This window comes from Macrotis lagotis, chromosome 1 (assembly GCF_037893015.1).
Source record: "Macrotis lagotis isolate mMagLag1 chromosome 1, bilby.v1.9.chrom.fasta, whole genome shotgun sequence".
NCBI classification, from domain to species: Eukaryota; Metazoa; Chordata; class Mammalia; order Peramelemorphia; family Peramelidae; genus Macrotis; species Macrotis lagotis.
In genome coordinates, this window is record NC_133658.1 from 585,073,402 (window position 1) to 585,092,881 (window position 19,480).

A 19,480-nucleotide genomic window follows, 5' to 3' on the forward strand; every position below is an offset into this window, starting at 1 on the left:
GACAACTTCAGACTATGCTACCACTAGCTCCTGTTTATTCATGACTTTGAAGATTCACTCACTAGATATGTACTGATTCAGATACCTGATCTGATCTCCCTTTATTCTGGTATTTGAAAAAAAATAGCCTCTTGCCCTTCTCATCATCACAGGACACCTGAGAGTCAGATGCAATCAAATGGAATATCCTGGGCTACTTAGGCAAAAATTCTCTTCCATTGCTACTACCTATATCAAACTTATCTCTTCCTAGCCCTTTGAAAACCCTGTTCTATTATTAACAAATTTCTCTCAATTCTCTGACATTTGGATGAAGAAAATGCCTTTCTGCTGCTATGGAATCCAGTCATATCTGAGAGGTCCTACTTCCTCATTCAGACTCCCTGGAAAGAGGATGCAGAACAAAAAGGAGATTTCAGTGATGCCATTTTCTCTACCAAAGAGCTAAGGTAAATAGGAAGCATTTTTATTCCTTTCTGTTCTTCCAATATTCATTTATGCTTCTTTATTCCTTCTCCTAGCATGTTAGGTTTGTTCAATGCTTTCTCTCCATGGAGGATCTGGGCATTTTTCCATAGAACTACAGCTCATTTTGACTGAGTTGACCTACCTGTTTGATTAAAGGATGGGCCTCTCTCATTCTCTTATTTACACAGATTTTAGTAAGTGTTTGAAATGCCAGTAACTTCTTATTTCTGAAGTGGTCAAAAGGAGCACTCCAATGTAAACTAACTCTCATTTTTCTTTTCAGTCAACAAGATAACTTTAGAATTCACCAATAAAACATTTGAAGAAAAGAAATAATTTTAAAAGTTTAAGCAGAAAGAATATTCTTGGGCCTCAGTCTCAGCCAGGATTTCTCTCAGGTGCATGAATCATAATATTAGAAGAAACACGGGTGGATTTATCTATTCGGTCTATTTTGGGGCAATTGTACATTTAAACTACTGTTACTTCTATTCTGATGGTAGTCGGTGTTTTCTTTATTCTTTCACCTACTCTCATTAGTACCAGATCTCCCAAGAGAGAAATATAGACACACACACACACACATTAGAGTTCAACAAAAACTAGCAAAATCTTGATTTGGCCTCTTAGGAAGTGAAGGGGATTATATAGAACCTCTCAATAACAGAGGAATTGAGAGACGGAATGGACAAAATCTAATTTCTTAATCAGGATCCTATTACCTCTGCTAATTGCCTAATTATTTTAACCCAAAGCTTCCAAATTCTCTCATTAGTTTAGTGCTGTCCCTCCCACCTAGAGAATCCCAGAGAATTGCCTTTGGCCCCCATGTCTCTTCTGAGTCCAGGACACCTGTCGGTATTCCCAGAACTCCTGAATCTATTTATTTTCCTTGCTTGTGTGCAGTGTCTAGGCGAGCTCCCAGGAGACTTTCTGAGACTCTCCAGCTATAATTGACAGGGACAAAGACATCTTCAGCTCTACCATTTCAGGTGGGTAGGTAGGAGGTGGAAATTAAATGGATTCAAGAGCTCTGGGGATAGAATCAGAGCCAGAGGCGGCAGAAAATATAAACCGCTTTGGTGTAGGAGGCTAAAAAGGGAGTTACACAATGCACTTCACAGAACTTCCATTAGGTCTTGTTCTTAAAGAATGGAAGCTTAATCAGGTAGGTGGCCACTTATCATTAATGCAGTGGATAAGTAGCTTCTCTTCTTGATGAGATAGTCTATCGATAACTAATGGCCCTCAAATGCTTAAAAAGGGGCTATTTTCGTCATCATCACCACCATCATTTCAAATAAACAACAAGCATTATTAAGCTTTTACTATGTGCCATAGACTATGTTAAGGGCTGGAAATATGAAGACTCACCATCACCAATGAATATCTACACACATGTAACATTGATAATATGTTAATATTCCAGCTTCACTACAAAAACCAAAGAAATAATCCCTAGTCTTTTTTTTTTTAAGATTGCCTTGTTAAGTAGTCCAAATCTTTGGGAATCAGTAATCCGCTGTTTTAGTCCTGGCTTGACAATTGACTAATTATGACTATTTCTCTTTGCTGGGCCTCAGTTTCTTCATCTGTACAATGAGAGGATTTAACTAGATGAGCACAAGTTCCTTTCAAACTTTAATTTTCTATCATTCTATGAATTTATTCCTCTCCTGTTATAATATGTAGCCCCTTCCTTCCAGAGATCAAAGCCATTTATCATTTTTTTCATTTTCTCCCTCCAAAAACATACTCTCAGAGAGTTTCATGTCCTGGGAAACTGAGGCACCAGACGGGTCAACCCTTTAAGCCACAAAGTCAATCTCTGGCAAGCTTGTATTCCTGGAAGCTACATTTCTGCCTCAAGTGAAAATCTGGGTCCAATGTGGGCTACACAAAGCTGATTTCTGGATTCTCATGAACTTTGCCCAGCTGTGTGCGGAACCAGGGCGGCCTTTACCATCAGCATCTTTTCAACCTGCCTCTTCGTTCTGATAGAGGGACTACATGGGGGTGGGGGGAGGCTTTATTGGTGCTCTTGTTTGACAGAAGTGATGAACAGGGACGCCAAGCCATCAAGTCCCCCTCCTGATCAGACCCTCCCCTGGCTGTAGCTCCCTGGACAAAGTTCCTACAAACCTAGCGAGAGAGGCTGCCTAAGATTCTTCTCCACTGACTTCCCATCGGGCTGGACATTCGCAATCCCAGGGGCGCCTGGGCTTGCAGAAATCTCTCCAGACACAGGTGGGCAAACTTGGAAACAATTTTAGGAGGCGGCGGGACCCTCTGGAGGGGAGCGGGGCGAGGACCCGGCTTCGGACCTCCGCCGGCACCCCGGGCCCGGGCACCCCGGGGACAGCGGCCCCTTGCCCGGGCCTCTCCGGACTCCGGGAGCAGCAGGGCTGGCTTGCCCGTGTGTGGTTACCTCGGCACTGCAGCGGGGCCGCAGGCTCCGTCTGTCTGTCCCTCTGCACGGTCCGTCTCTTCTCGGGGTGCACTATGAGGAGCATATCGATGGCGATCTCACAGTTGCCCTTCTTCAGCTCCATGGCACCTGTCGGCCGTGCGCATTGGCCCGCGCTGCCCGCGGAGAGTGACCCTGCGGACTGTCCTCCCTGCGGCTGACAGCTCCCCCTCACTCACAACCGACACACAAACAGCATTTCGCTGACTCTGCCAAACACGCCATTAGAGCCCGGGAGAGAGCTGCCCTAATGAAGCGCTTATAAGTCACCTCTGAAAGGAAATCCCGGCGCGGATCCATCACCCACGGTGGAGGAGGAAGGAGAGCCCTTGGAAAGAAGAGTTCTAGTTTCACAAGGGCCTCCCCCCTGCCCCCACCCCACCCCCTTCCTCATGTTCTCTTTGCCTTCCTGCCCTTTTCATGTTTGACCACTTGCCTTCTGTATTAATACTTTTCTCAGAACTAGCTTCGCCTTGGCTGGGTTCTCTGTGGAAGCTTCGAAGCTTCTTTCTTTGCAGAGAAAAGGAGGATTTTTCCTCCCTCCTGCTGCAGAGTCTAGATCCGTGTGGAAATCTCATAATGAGACAAAAGCATTTTTTTAATTAAAAAAGGGCAGAAAATAAGGAGCAATAGAACCCCAGTCTGAATAGCTGCGGGAAATAGGAGTTCTTTGCCCTTTACACTCTCATATAGCCCAGTCCACCTCATATGTATCTCAAATATTCATGCATATGGTCCATATATATATATATAATATATGAATCTAAACATGCATGCATATAGAGCCCTTTCATATCTATGTATGTATTTGAATACATATATATGGATATCCATATCTCATATGGATGTATTTGCCTATATATTTGTATATAAAATATAGTATAATATAAATTTATATGTTATGGAGTTCAGAAAGAAGTTGCCCTGAGAGAGTTCCCTATCTTGAATCATCTTTTTATATTTTATGAAGGGATGGATAAAATGACTACTTTTTTATGCATCAGTAAAAGTATGGAGATAGAAATTTTTCTTTACTCATACATTTATTATTATTTCTATTAGAAGTGGAAAAGAAAAAACAAATAAAAAAGGGAAGTGGAAAAAACAGAATGATATGGCATATAAATTTATATATATATGTATATGCTTAAACACATGGAACTAAATATGCATACATTCATATATTTATTAATTGCCTGGAGAAGAAGGGTAAATTAAGTGATTTGCAGGGATTGGGGAGTGAGTCATTGAGAGACTGAGAGATCTCTGTAGGTAATTGATTTTTACACTAGTCAGATTGAGTAATAGGATCTCCTGGGTGTTTAAGTGACAGCCCACAGTAATGTAGAGTGAAAGTCTTGAAAATCTTTGCTCCGTTAAAAGTCTGATGTCCCCTCCAGTCCTCATACCTATCCCCATCCCCATCTTCTCTAACTCTCTCCTGCCTTTCAAATAGGCTAACCAGGAGACAGAGAAGGAATGGTATGATTTAGCAATTAGAAGGGACTCTGTTTAGCTGGCCACTAAGATTTGGAGAAGGCTTGAACTGAGAAATCCTTTCTAATTTTATCTCAGGCTCCTATTCTGTCACAGAGTGAGCTGGTAGCTGCAAGACATTTGGCTGGTGGTCTCTGGGGGAATGTTAACACCTGTGGGTGACAGGCCCTGGCAGTGCTATTCTGTAATTCTACATGCTTAGAAAACTCATTCGTCATGCAAGGATGAATGCCATCGCAACCTGGGGTCCCGACGCCTTTTTTGGATCACACAGCAAATAATACATGCCCCTCAAGAGGCATTTGTTTCCTCTCTCAAATCTATTAGCTCACCCTCATTTGTTTTTTTTTTTTTTTTTTTTTTTTTTTTTTTTTTTTTTTTTTAGGTTTTTGCAAGGCAAATTGGGTTAAGTGGCTTATCCGAGGCCACACAGCTAGGGTAATTATTAAGTGTCTGAGACCGGATTTGAACCCAGGTACTCCGGACTCCAGGGCCGGTGCTTTATCTACCGAACCACCTAGCCGCCTCTCACCCTCATTTTGAAATGAAAGTTTCATCCTCTGACTCTTACAACACCCAGAAATGTCCAATGAATTGTTAAACTCTCAGACTGACCTTTCACAAAATAGGATCGTCGCAAGGTCTGGGAAGCTTTATTTGAAAGGCAGAGGGAAAGTTGGGAGCATGAAAAGAAGTAGCATACTCCCTCTAATAGAGATAGGGTTGGAACTGAATTTTTACTGGTATCGGGCATCTCAGGGGAGAAAACTCCTTCTAGTAATATACGTTAATAACTTCTCTGCAATTTAGTCTTTAGAGTTAGTTGCCTTGAGCACTGAGATTAAATGACTTGCCCAAGGTCACATATCAATCAGTATGTGTCAGAAATAGGACTACTAGGTTTTCCTGGCTCTGAGGTTCACTTTCTTTTTGCCATGTTATCCCACTTCTTCCACTTCTGGTAATAATAATAATAACAATAATAATAATAATAATAATAATAAAATATATATATATAAAGAAGAGTTTGTGCTCTTTTAGTGATTTACAAAAAGTAGTCATTTTATCCATTCATGTTCATCAAACTTACATATATATATATATATATATATATATATATATATATATATATGTATTTGATAGGTACATCTCCCAGTATCACTTCTATCTGAATCATCAAATTCAGAAAAGACTGAAATAATAATATCTGTCATTCACTCATCTGCTTCTCTTCTGCTCCTCCCACCCCTCATACTTGATACAGGTCAGTGAAGGTTCTTTGATGGTTGCTATAAAACTGACTTGGACTTATGGGATTTTGCCTGTCCCTCAGACCTCAGTTCTCTTCCCTAGGTACTACTCCTATACTGTAGCTCAGGATATGAGTCACTGCTCTCTGGAAGACTCAAGGAATTGTGTACATATGGGACTAGGGATTGGAAAATAGGGAATAGAATCCATTTACAAGCATATCTCAGAGATATTGAAGGTTCAGTTCCCAATTACTGCAGTAAAACAAATATCACAATCAAGAGAGCTACATAGAATTTTTTGTTTTTCCAGTGCATTTAAAAATTATGTTTATATTATACTATAGTCTACTAAGTGTGCAATAAGCATTATGCCTTTAAAAATGTTCATACTTTAATTTAAAAATAGTTTATTGCTAAAAATGCTAACAATCATCTAAGCCCTCAGTGAGTCATTATCTTTTTTTTTTTTTTTTTTACTAGTGGAGGGGTCTTGCCTAGATGCTGATGGTTGTTGACTGATCTGGATGATGGTAGCTGAAGGTTGGGGTAGCTGTGGCAATTTCTTACAATAAATCAATAATGAAATTTGTTGTATCAATTGACCCTTCCACCTGAACACCATTGTAATGTAATTAATTGGCCTAATTTCAATATTGTGTCTCTGGGAAAAGGGAAGTCAGAGGTCAAGGAGAGAGACAAGGAATAGCTGGTTGGTGGAGGAGTCAGTACAGACACATACACAGACACACAGACACACAAACACACACACACACATACACACTAAGCCTTTAAGTTCACTGTCTTATATGGACACAGTTCATGGTACCCCCCAAACAATTACAATAATAACAGCAAATATTTCTGATCACAGATCACAATAACATAATAATAATAATAATGAAAAAAGTTTTAAATGTTGTAAGAATTATCAAAATGTGAATAGATTGTGAAAAATTCTTCCCAAAATGAGGAGGGGTCCTCACAGAGTTTTGACTTGTTGGAAATACACATGTATTAACCTTCCCAGAGGGTTTCCTAATCAGGGACAAATGTTACCAGAGCTTTTAGTCTTAAGAAAGAGCAAAACAAAATTAAGTTAGCAAGTACATTTATTGATATTACTCAAAGTCATAGACTTCCCTAGTATGAGGAATGTAGGGTGATGGTCTTCACAGGGTATGGAGGGGGGCCCCTAGGGGATCCATTAAAAAGGGGGAATGGCCCAGCCAATCACAAAATGGGGAGAGTGTTTCTAATCCCACTCCAAAGATGATAAACCCAAGATTAGAAGGATCTGGTTCTCAATTGGTCAAGCGTGACCTAGAGATCTTGACCTAATGCAACTGAATTTGTGCTTTAGGTAATTGAATATCATCCCACACACCCCCTGTGATGATTGAGGTTCATCAGCATATCATGCATCATATTAGGGGCATGTCATGGGATGGGCAGACCTCTTAGATTGTAACTCAAACTCTTAGAGCCTATGAAAATCCAAGAGGGAGGGGAAAGAGTTTCTGAAGACTAAATAATACCTGCTGTAATAACCCCACCTTGTGCCTCATGCTAGGTGAGGTACCTGTATCCTGCAGGATTCGTGAATAAAATCTACAATTTTCTCTCACTCTAGCAGGTTTTTCTTTCATTCATTTATAACACCAGCATCCAAAATGGGGACCTACTGTCATCCTTAAATAGTTTTGACCATCAGAAGTTATGATCTGAAATGTTATTTATGGCTTGTCCAAACAAATAAGGCTACCAACCCTTTAGACATTCCAGTAAAAGAAGTGCCTCATCCTAAAAGACCTTTGAAGCAATGAATAGCTGTAGGGGCTCTTTGTTGGATTAAGAAGTCAAGCCTTTGGTCTGTTTATAATTAAGAGAGTTGCACCCTTTTCAATTCCTAAATGGACATGATTAAAGGAAGTTTTTTTTTTATTATCTAAGAGAAAGTTTGACCTTACATATCACTCTGTTCTTGGAGACTCAGAAAAATAATTAATAGAAGGGCAAAATTCATTGTTTATAAGATACAATTTGAGCATAAACTGTTGGCAAAATGGCACTGATAGAGTTGTTCAACAGAGGGTTGCCCCAAACTTTCATTTGTAGAACCCACAGTATCAATAAAACAAAGTGTGCCTACACTTATAATGTGATAATAGATCCCTCTGGGTCATAGTCCTGCAGTTTTGATGTCCAGTCCAATGATCTCAACATACTCTCTGTTACTACTCCAAGAAGGTAGAGAAGTGTTCTCAACTGGCAAAGTAGATGAAGAATTTAGTTCTCAGGGTACTTTGTTCTCTTCTGTGTTTCTTTAGATATTCCTCAGTCATTCTATTCAGGTGACTGCTCAAACCTCTTATGCTAATCATTTCATATATCCATGACTGTGCCTAACTGAAGTAGACAACACTGACTTCTATGTTGTTGTCCTTCATTCTAGAAGAGGTTCAATGACATTATGGGGAGATGTCTTGACTTGCAGGAACTGAACTTAAATGAGGTAGAGTTGCACAGAACTGTCAGACTCACTTTCTTCTCCAGTCACTGAAGACCAGTGGCAGGACAAAAGTCAAAAGAACTATGGAGGACCCAGGATACAATGGATGATCTAAAGTAAGGTCTTTCCCAGGTCACAAACAATGCCTGTTTCAAGACTAAGGGCTAGGTAAGAAGTAAGAAAAGATGAACCAATTTGCCATCACAAAAATATTAATATGACAGGGGAAGACCCTTGGAACTTTTGACCTGAATAGAAAACAATTTCTATTTACATTTATTCTAAGTCATTAAAACCTAACAATGAACCATTAGAAGCCTTTGGGTTTAAAGGCCTAGGCAAGGCAATTTGAATCACAATGGGCTCCCTTAGAGGAGCTGTGGTATAGTAAAATGAACATTTAATTTGGTACACTTGGTTCAAATCTCATCTCTGTCTTTAAGCTTGTGTTCTTTATCTTCTGTAGAAAGGGAATAGTGCTTGAATTCTATACTGTTAGGGTCTGAGAAAAATCCCCAATCTCTGAACAGAGACACTCAACATGATGGAGATGCAATAGCAAGGGTTTATTAAACCAGCTCGAGCTAGGGTTCCATCCTAGGACAGGGCTAGGATCCTGGAATCCCGAGTAAAGTGAGGAGAGACCTTATATATGGTTCAGTAGGGGATTTCCAAGCATCTGCCTGCTGGTTGTTGTCTTGAGATGGTGCGACGTGTTCTTATTGGATGCAGGTCCTCGGGGAAGCCCCGCTGTTGCATGGTCTGAGAGCTGACCAGGCAGAGACTTAGGAGAAGAATTTAGGCAAAAGTTCATAGGTTTCGACACTCAGGGTCTTACAATACCTTACAGATAAAAGGAGAGAATGTGAGAAGCGCCTTGTAAATCTTAAAGTGTTGTATAAATATCAATAAAATTTCCCCTAACCTTCTAGAACTTCCTCCCATGTTCAACTTAAACTGTATCTTGTTCTTTGGTAGCCATGCTTTTGTTAGAGAATTAATTCTGTATGAATTAATTAATTAGATTAATGGTGAAAGAGGAAAATGGTTTAGTGTATTATCTTTTTAAGCTATATGACTACTTCGTACAAGGAGTTGTAGTTGTCACTATGGTGTTGTTGAGTTGTTTTCTTTTTTCTTTTTTTGGTAAGATAGTGGGGTTAAGTGACTTGCCCAAGGTCACACAGCTAGGTAATTATTAAATGTCTGAGGTTAGATTTAAACTCAGGTCTTCCTGACTGCAGGACTAGCTAGAGTGTGAGAGTGTGTGTGTGTGTGTGTGTGTGTGTGTGTGTGTGTGTGTGTGTGTGTGTCTGTGTGTGTGTGTGTATGTGTCTGTGTGTGCGTGTCTGTGTGTGTGTGTGTGTCTGTATGTCTGTGTGTCTGTGTGTCTGTGTGTGTGCTGACTCCTTCACCAATGACTAACCACCCCTGTTGAGTTGTTTTCAATTTTGTCTGACTCTTCATGACCTCATTTGGGATTTTGGTTTGCAAAGATATTGGAATGGTTTGTTATTTCCTTCTCCAGATCATTTTATAGATGAGGAAACGATGGCAAATAATGACTTGTCCAGGTTCACACAGCTAGTGTCTGAGTCTGGAATTGAACACAGGTCTTCTTGACTCCAGGTTTAGCCCTCTACCAAATTCACTCTTAGCTACCCTCATGGTTTGTATGTGTTTACATACACGCACACACACACACTCACTCTCTCTCTCTCTCTCTCTCTCTATCTGTCCTTTCTTTCCAGCTTTATTATGTGTTATTGTTGCAGGAGCAACTGGAGTGGAGGAGATCCTAGAGAGAGAGAGAGAGAGAGAGAGAGAGAGAGAGAGAGATAAGAAGATAGTAAGTTTAAGCAAAAAGAGACAGTTACTGGGCTAGATTTTCTAACAAGTTAAAGAAGGTGAGTTTCTAAGAAGACAGTTATCCAAAAAGAGACAGTCAAAGGGAAAAGGAAAACAGCCACAAGATGGTGGCTAGCCTTAGATCAACAAGGATTCAGTCTCATGGTATTGGAACTATGTCAATCCAGAAACATGGAGATTGGATCATATGAGTCCAGCAATATGGAAATGTTATCATATTGATGCAGGGAATTTGGACTCTATTCCACGATGGGAGTGGCATGGATTTCCAGCTACCTGACCTTACTCATTGATGTTAGCATTACAGGAAATGACATGTTGAACTTGGAGGTCATACACCCTCGGATAGGAAGGACCAATATATTACTTACCCATTGAAGGATACTGGTGCTAGATCATTACAAAAAGCATCAATCCACTGTAGAAGTGCATTTAAGAAGAAGTCCCATCCATCCTGGGACTCTTTCACTCTCTTAGACTCTATCCACAAGGATGTCTGCATCTCTCTTTCCTTCCTAGGCCATGTGCTCCCAAACTAGGACCTAGTGGAGTACCATGGAGAACCCATGCCATGTGGCTGGACTATAAGCCAACCCTCAGGGCTGCCTGACCTTTCTCTCTTTCTCTCTCTCTCTCCCTGTCTCTGTGTCTCTATCTGTTTCTGTCTCTGTCTGTCTGTCTGCCTGTTTGTCTGTCTCTGTCTCTGTCTCTGTCTCTGTCTCTGTCTCTGTCTCTCTCTCTCTCTCTCTCTCTCTCTCTCTCTCTCTCTCTCTCTCAGACTTCACCTAGCCTGTCTGCTTTCTGGTCTAGTCAGCTCTGTCTGATTGTTTTCCTTTCTCTCTCTTCCATATCTCTCTGTCTGTCTCTCTCTCCCAAGTAACCTTGCCTAGCCTTTTGTTATTCACTCTGTATTCAAGGAGACTGTTGAGTCTCTGGGAGGAAAAAAGTTTTTAATCTGTATACTTTGCAATAATTTATAATAAATCCTGAGCAGTTTTAAAATCCCGGAGGGACATGTGAATTCATTTGCTATTCAGAGAAATTCTCACTCTCCAATCTTTAATTGGCAATCCTAAAATCTCATCTACCACAAAATAAGTGTAGCAATATGGAGCTGGGATCACATGGATCTGGCATGGAGAAAAGGGGAAAGGGAACCTGGCAGCTGCCTGGCAGAGTCATTGTCTGGCCAAAGTGACAGACCCTCTTCAAATACACTTCTGTGGTAGGAGGAATGGGATGGCTTTGAAGGACTACTTAACACCTGGTAGAGTCTACTGGACATACTCCAAAGGTGGGCTCAATTAATACCTAGTATGAGGTAACTGTGCCTGCCCCCAGGATGTGGCCAAGGTTAGGCACATGGCCACCTATTGTTAAGTTCAGAATAGTTTAGGATTAAAAACAAGAGCTTACTGCTAAATGTGGTTTACAAAAGTCAATACAGAATCAAGAACACTTAAACAGTACAAAAATTAAAGATTGTTTCCAATACAAAAGGGTTATAATATTTCTCTGCTCAGTTTCTCTGCTTCATTATTACCCTACACACACTCTGTGTCCCAACAAGACTGGTTTTCTTGTTGTTCCTCTCACATAGTTCTCTATATCTCATCACTAAACTTTTATACTGACTGTTACCCATTCCTCGATTGATCCACTTCTTCATCTTTAACTTTTGGAATGTCTTTTTTCCTACGTTCACCTCGAGTCTCTTAAAATATCAAACCAATGTGAAAGTGTAATAAGATCTAGTCCGAAACTACCAGGGAGTATGAAGCTACTAGATCACTTGAGCTTGGGAGTTCTGAGCTTCAGGCTAAATTAATTGTGTATCCACACTAAGCCTGCCATTAATATGGCGAACTCCAGAGGTGAGAGTGGTGGACAAGAACACCAAGCAGTCTAAGGAGGAGCAAGTCAGCCTAGGTCAGAAATGGAACAGGTCAAAACTTCCATGCCAATCAGAGGGACTGGGCTTCTTAACTGATCCTGCACTTCCTGGGTGAAATAGGGAGAACCAATCTAAAACTGAAGGAAAAAGTACAGTAAGAGATGCTGTTAGTTCTGTCAATCACAATCTTGAGAGACTTATGTAAGAGTCAGTTTTATTACAACATAAATGAATGTGCTTGTGGAACCCAAAGAGTTCATAATCTATATAGAAGTTCACATTTTTATAACAGGAAGACAAAGAAAGGAGAAGGAAATACAAATCTCCACATAAAGGGGCATGACATAGGAGGTGACAGATAAGTGGAAAAAAAGCATAAAACCTTTCCTGAAGGGGAGGAGCAAGACAATTGCTGATTCTTAAAGATTTAGAGACTGAAGGCTTAAGATTTAAGGCCACTGAAAAGGCAAAGCAATTTGTATGCTCTCTGGGATGTTAAAACTACTCAGGATTTTAGTATAGCAAAAAACTATTACAAAGTACATTGACCAAATTCGTAAGAAAAGCAGCAAGCACCCTGAGGACAGGCCAGGTGGAGTGAGTGAGTGAGAGAGAGAGACAGGAAAAGACAGAGAGAGACAGAGAGGGAGGGAGAGGGAGAGAGGGAGAGGAGAGAGAGAGAGAGAGAGAGAGAGAGAGAGAGAGAGACAGAGAGAGAGACAGAGAGAGAGAGACAGAGAGACAGAGAGACAGAGAGACAGAGAGGGAGGAAGAGAGGGAGGGAGAGGGGGAGAGAGAGACAGAAAGAGACAGAGAGAGACACACAGAGAGACACAGAGACACAGAGACACAGAGAGAGGGAGGAAGAGAGGGAGAGAGGGAGGGAGGGAGGGAGAGAGAGACAGAGAGGGGGAGATAGAGATAGAGATAGAGAGAGAGAGAGAGAGACAGACAGACAGACAGACAGAGAAACAGAGAGGGAGGGAGAGAGAGACAGAGATGGAGAGACAGAGAGGGAGAGAGAGAGAGAGAGGGAGAGAGAGGAGAGAGAGAGAGAGAGAGAGAGAGAGAGAGAGAGAGAGAGAGAGAGAGAGAGAAGGGCAGACAGCCATGAGACTTGGCTTAACCAGGCCACATGGTATGGTCCATGGAGCTCCATGTGGATTAAAGAAGAGTCAGAGAAAGCCCCATCCTTCTGGATGGGAGACTGGAAAAGCAAGATAGCTTGAAGGGGAAGTGCTTCCTGTTAAATACCCCTCCCCTGTAGGCTGGACAGAGGGTGATGCTTGAGGAGTAGTTCTTACGCCTTGGACCAGGTCTCCTTGCCACACACTGGTCCTTCCTGTCCCAAGGTGCTTGATCCCCAAGTTCAACAAGTCATTTCCTGCCACTCCAGAATCCAGGGAAAAGTCAAGTTAAGGGGAAAATGGGGACAAGATAGGCAGGACACAATCAACAGGGGGGTCAATTTACATCTCAAGAGTGGGGAACCTCCACTCCTTCAACAGCATTTAAGACTACAGATTTTTGTTTCTGCCACATTCATAATTCTCCACATCATCTTCCTGCCTCACAATGACAAAAGCCCATTTTTTTTCCTTTTGAAAACCTTGAAACTATGAAGATAGGAGGGTCTGCTTATCTACAAAGCCTCCAGTTGCACAAGCATTTTCTCCAGACTGGCACAGGTTGGATCCCATTTGTCTGACCTTCCAAGGACACACAGGCAATCCATTTTGAGCTGCAAACAACACATTATGTCAGTCGGGGTATGAGGTGCTGGTGGGGAATGACTTTATCCTTGACCCATTCAGGGCTTCCTGAATGTTCTGGGTTCAGTGTTTCTGGAAAATATAACTCAAAAGATAAATTCAGGGGGACCTCTTAACAGTTCAGAGGTGGAGAATCACAGCTGGAAAAGATCATGAAAGTTTCTTAGAGTCAGTGGCATTTATGTTGGATCCTCAAAGCAGAGAAGGTAGACAATTTAACTGGTTTCTTAAATATCAATACAAAGAAGTAATTAGTGCAGGACTTTCTGGAATGGGATTGGGGAGGTGAGAGAAACTCATAATTAGGAGATCTTTAATCTATTCCCAGTTCTGGCATCTGCCAGTTTTCTGTCACCTCGAATAGGTTACTTCACTTTTCTGGAGTCAGTCACCTCATTTGTAAGGTGAAGACTAGGTGACTTGTAGGGTCTCTTCTTGCTCTAATTATCTAACATTCTATTACTCTATGAATTCAGAACCACGTAAGCAGAGGTAAGCACTCTGAGTTCTATGCTTTTATCCAATCATATATTCAGAGCTCTGTTGTTGTTGTCCCTCTTTGTCCTAGTCTACTTGACATCTTGCTTTTTGAACATGGGGTTTTCATCTTTTGGAGGCAATTGGGGTTGTGTGACTTGCCTAGAATCAAAAGCTACTAAGTATCTGAAGTTGAATTTGAACTCAGGTCTTCTTAACTTCAGGGTCAGTGCACTATCTATCCACAATGTTACTGAGATTTCCCCATACATGGGATTTTCTTGGCAAAGATACTGCAGTGCTTTGCCATTTCCTTCTCTTTTAAGTCTCCATATTACAGATGAGGGACTAAGGTAAATAGGAATTAAATGACTTACCCAGGGTCACACAGTCTGAAATCATATTTGAACTCAGATCTTTCTGACTCCAAGTCTGCTACTCTACCTAGTGTACCACCTATCTGCCCCCTCAACACATCTAATTCAAAACCTCTTCATTTTAAAATAACTTATTCAAGGGTGAGCGGAATAAGGCCTGAGATTTCTTCAGTAAAATACTATAGATTAGAAATAGTTGAACTGTGTGTTATATCTCTTCTGCCCCTTCTCCCCTGACAAGCAACTTCTGGGGTATCATGAGTGGAAATGTAAAGAGTCAACTGACCCTGTCTTATCTGGCTGAAGTCAGATATTCCTGGGCCTGGAGGGGTAATCCTGTCTCTGTTTGAATGATATGCTTTTTTCTTTAGATTAGCATTTAGACTGTGAAGACCACATTCCTCACTAATAAGGATGGGTCAGTGTGTGTGTGTGTGTGTGTGTGTGGGGGGACCGCATTAGGATATATGACCTTTGGGGTCTTCTGTCCCTTTGCCTCATTCTCCATCTTTATGGTTGAATGGGGTCAGCTTCTCTAGAATTGAATAAATCTTTTTCTCTTCATACCTTAAGAAATATCCAAAATTTATTTAAGTGGTTACATTCGTCCCACACAAGGGGCCAGACAGAAATGGCAGAAGTAGGCTTTGAACTCTTCTGACATCAAAACCATTGAATTTTCCATGGTATCATGCTGCTGCAGTTTGGAAGGCTGTAGTTTCAGGAAAGTTTTACATGATCTTAGATAGAAGGGACACCACAAACCATATAGTCTGACCTCCCTCCCATTTTTATAGATGGGAAACTGAGATGCAGTTTGTTTTAAATGGATTATCAAAAGTCTCACAGGTAGCAGAGCTGGAATTTAAACCTGGATACTCTGAATCCAAATCCATTGCTTTTTGCATTGTGCCAGGCAGTTCTGGAGCAAGGTCTTTTTAGCCTATAGGCAGCTCTGGCATGGGGACATGCACACTCAATGTTGTATGTTAGAGAAATATAAAGCAACTACAGCAACTACAGCATGAATACTGCCCCAATTTCAAATGGACACAAATTGCTTGATGAGTCAGATTCAGAAGGTCAAGGTCTCCTCCACAGTCAATAGGGAATTGTGAACTACAGATGAGAAACAGAGCAATTGGAACTTGACTCTATTTATTGTTATTCCTTTTCCCTCCTCATACAGATTCCTGACAGTGTGAAAAGCACAGCACAGTCATTCTGAAGCAATCTTTTACAATGAGAACCAAATTCCCAAAGGCTGGTCCTGGGGGAATGAGAGGATGACATAGAGAGGATAGAGAAGAAAGAGAAAAGTGAGAAAATTAGAGACTTCTAGGAGAAGGCAGCCTACAGAGAGAGAGGGAGGAAGGGAGAGAGAGAAGACTGAGAAAAAGTGATGAAAGAGAGTCTCTTGACATGACCTGTATCTTCCAATTAGCTCATTAAAAATAATCATTTAAGGCAAATATCTACAATGGTGAAGCAAGACTCACAGCTATTATCAGGAGGAATCTGCCAGATTCTTCATTCTATTTGTGTCTTGATTTTGACCTATTCTAGGGCTTTCTTGTCAAAATAGACAGTTAATCAAAACTTCTCTCTGTCCTAAATCTTGTGCATCCATATCCAAACCATGTTCTAGTGCAAAAATACTAGTTGTGGTCAGGAGAGTGAGGGTAGAAAGCTTCTCCTTGCCATAATGCACATATCCAATCCTCCCTTTTGTCTAAAGATCGCTCTCCTCAAGTTTCCAATCCCTATATTATCCATGGAAGGGGGAAAATAGTTATAGGAGCATTGGATAGAAGCACTGAGATATTAGGAAGAGGAAGAAAGAGAGAAAGGACAGTCCAGAACAAAGTATAAGTTTTCTGAAATCCTTGCTCTTTTTATCTCTGAACCATCATGGAATTAGGTTCTAATTATGTAGAATGTAATTCTTTTGGTTTCTTTTGCTCTTTCTCACAAAATTGGGAAGTTCTGAAAAATCACTCATGTCTGGATATATACCAGCCTAAAGCATCCAGGCAAGGAATAGAACTGAAATAGTAAATCATTTAATTGGGATAGAAATAAATAGTAAAATAACAGAAGATAATCTCAGGCAGGTTCCTGAATGCATAGCTTCATTCCACTTTTTTTTCTTAGAGAAGATGCAACTAAGCTTTGTCCATAATTCACAGATCTGGCATAGACCGTGTTAGCAGCCCAATCGTTCTCCTGCATATCTCTAATTTGCCTTGACCTCAGTGAAAGGTTAAGTTTCTCTCTAGCTAATCATCTACTTTCTGGTTTATATCATTTCTAGTACAGTTCCTTCTTAGACTGCTCTACCCAGACACAATTTGCAGTTCTCACTCAGATCGCAATTTTTTCAACTTTTACACAGCCAAGACCTGTCACTCCCAGCTTTATGTTTAAAATTTTAAAAACTTATTTATATGGTTTAGTCTCAAAAACTCCCCTCCTCTACTTTAATGGTCACAAATTCAGTACTATTTTCTCCATCTTGCTGGTCTCTCCCTTCAGTTCCCTCAATGCAAACAGCCTGTGCTGTAGGCAAATAAACTTCATAGGAATTGGATTTCCTCTCTTCCTAATAAATGTTTGCACTCTGGCCACAGTCATTCTTGGAATTGTTGTCTTCCATAACTTGATGCTGCCTGATCTAAGTATCCTGGGAAATGTAGGCCTTCTCTTCCCTCTCCTTTCGCATTCTGGCTACAGATTCAACTTGGATTGAGAGATGGAAGGGACTTCAGTGGTCATCTAAGTTGTTTTAGAGTTACCTAGAGGCACTGAGATTACTTCATCCAGGGTCACACAGATTTTATACAAGACAGGATTTGTATACAGGGTATTCTGATTCCATGGTCAAGAAGTTATCCCTCATGTCATGCTGCCTCTCAGGTCTTTTATTAAAGGTGTATTTCAACTCAAACAAAGGGAAACTCTTGATTTCAGACACTCAGAGGGCCTTGGGGATGGGGAACAAGGGAAGAGGGAACAGTGGAATCATGGTTACATGAAAGATAATTACTCGATAGTTTATCAGTAAACAAGTATTTATTAAATGTTTATTATATCTGGCAATGGGGAAATACAAAGAAAACAAACAAAAATCCTTGTCCTCAAGGAGCTTACAGGCCAACAGAGAGACAGCATATAAATAGGGACATCCAAGGAACATACAGAATGGATGAAGACAATTTTAGAAGGGAAAGCTTTGCATCTGGAGATCAGGAAAGGCATCTTGCCAAAGAGGGGGATCTGAGATGAATGTTGTGTTTGAGAAAAAGCAACTTGGCCACCACTGTGAATTTTCAATGTCTAAAGGACATCTTGTCCCTTTAATAGGTAGTTGATGAAACAAGACTGAAGCTCAGGAGAAAGACTATGACTGGATATTTGAACTCATGGAAGTTAATGAGATCATCAAGTGAGATAGGATAGAAAGAAAAGAGCCCAGTACAGAATTCTGAGCATTCTAGTATAATTTTCACATATTCTTCAAAGAGTTATTTGATTAATAATTTTGTCAGTTTATGACCCTTAAATCTCTTAAGAGAGTCAAATGCAAATAAATGGATGAATCTTAATTCTCTGTAGCCATTATTATCTCATTACTTGCATTGTCATCAAATCAGTCTTCTCAAAAATTCAAGTGGGGATCAGTTCTTTAACTAGATTTGTCTGGTTCTCTGAATAGTCTTTGATTCTCTTCAACCATTCAATTGGGAGATTATGTTTCTTCTCAAATTGATTTTATGATTTCTTTTATTCAAATGTCCTTTTTCTACTCATTTGAGTATCCAACTTGTTTGCATATGAAATGGAAGCAGTACTTTCCACATGGAAGATTCATGTAGAATAAATAAATAGAAGATAACCTTTAAAGAAAAGATTGGCAATTGGGAGGACCAGAAAAGACCTTCTGCAGAAGGTAGAATTTGAGTTGGGTCTTGAAGGATACCAGGGATTCTAAAAGGGGGGGGGATAAGGAGAGAGAATTCCAGCAAGGAGAGAAAGTAGCCCAAAGGCAGATGTATCTAAGGAACAAAAAGTAGGTCAGTATAATGGATCTTATAGTTCATGGAAAGGTGTAAAGTAAGAAAGAGTAGAAATGTAAAACAGAAAATGTAAGAAGACAAGAGTTGAAAAGCTAATGAGATGCTCTAGAGTCTAGCTCAATGACCCCAGAGAGCTATGTGCTTCTGTCAGAACAATAGGACTTCTTGGGAGCTATCTCTGTCTCCATGGCAGATCTCAGCCCCCCTCTTTTGTTTAATCTGCTTCTTGGACCTTATGATCTGATCAATGACAAGCCTTGACAGTGTAGTATGATATACTGAGCCCAGGTCTTGAAGGTGGAAGATCTAACTGTGATACAGCTACTAAGTAGCTATGTGATTCTGGTTTAATCATTGAATTTTGGTGGTGTCAGTTTTCCCCATTTGTGTGGAGATTATACCAAGGGACCTGTCAGGTTTCTCCCAGGTCTGATAGTCCATGTGCCCCTTTTATAAGTCACCCTTACTTCATCCAGTTAAGAGCCCTATTTGTGATTAAATCTTAGAATGTACAGTATGTTAAAATTTTAATTCCCTTTCTATGTCCTTTGCCAATACATCTTATAGCTGGGCAAGTCATTTAACTTCTCTGAAGTTATTTAGACTAGATGGAAGGAAGAAAGGAATCATTTATTAAGCACCTTCTATAAACCAGATACTATGCTAAGTAATAATTTGCAAATATTAGCTCCTTTTATCCTCACAACAACCTTAGCAGGTAGATGCTATTATCATCCTCTGAAAGTTGAGGAAACAGAGGTTAAGTGATTCATCCAGGGTTATATATCTAATAACATCCAACATCAAGTTGGATTTGAAGT

The 19,480-nt window shown here is 40.5% G+C and overlaps 1 protein-coding gene across 1 annotated transcript in view; it reads right to left on the reverse strand.

Annotated features, from left to right (window-relative positions):
* Positions 1-3,209, reverse strand: part of KY (kyphoscoliosis peptidase) — a 94,297-nt gene extending 91,088 nt beyond the window's left edge. Inside the window, exon 1 of the mRNA XM_074214823.1 lies at positions 2,897-3,209. Coding sequence (XP_074070924.1) covers positions 2,897-3,020 — 124 coding nt within the window. The 5' untranslated portion in view covers positions 3,021-3,209. The remainder of the gene's footprint in view (positions 1-2,896) is intronic.
* Positions 3,210-19,480: the final 16,271 nt, after the last annotated feature.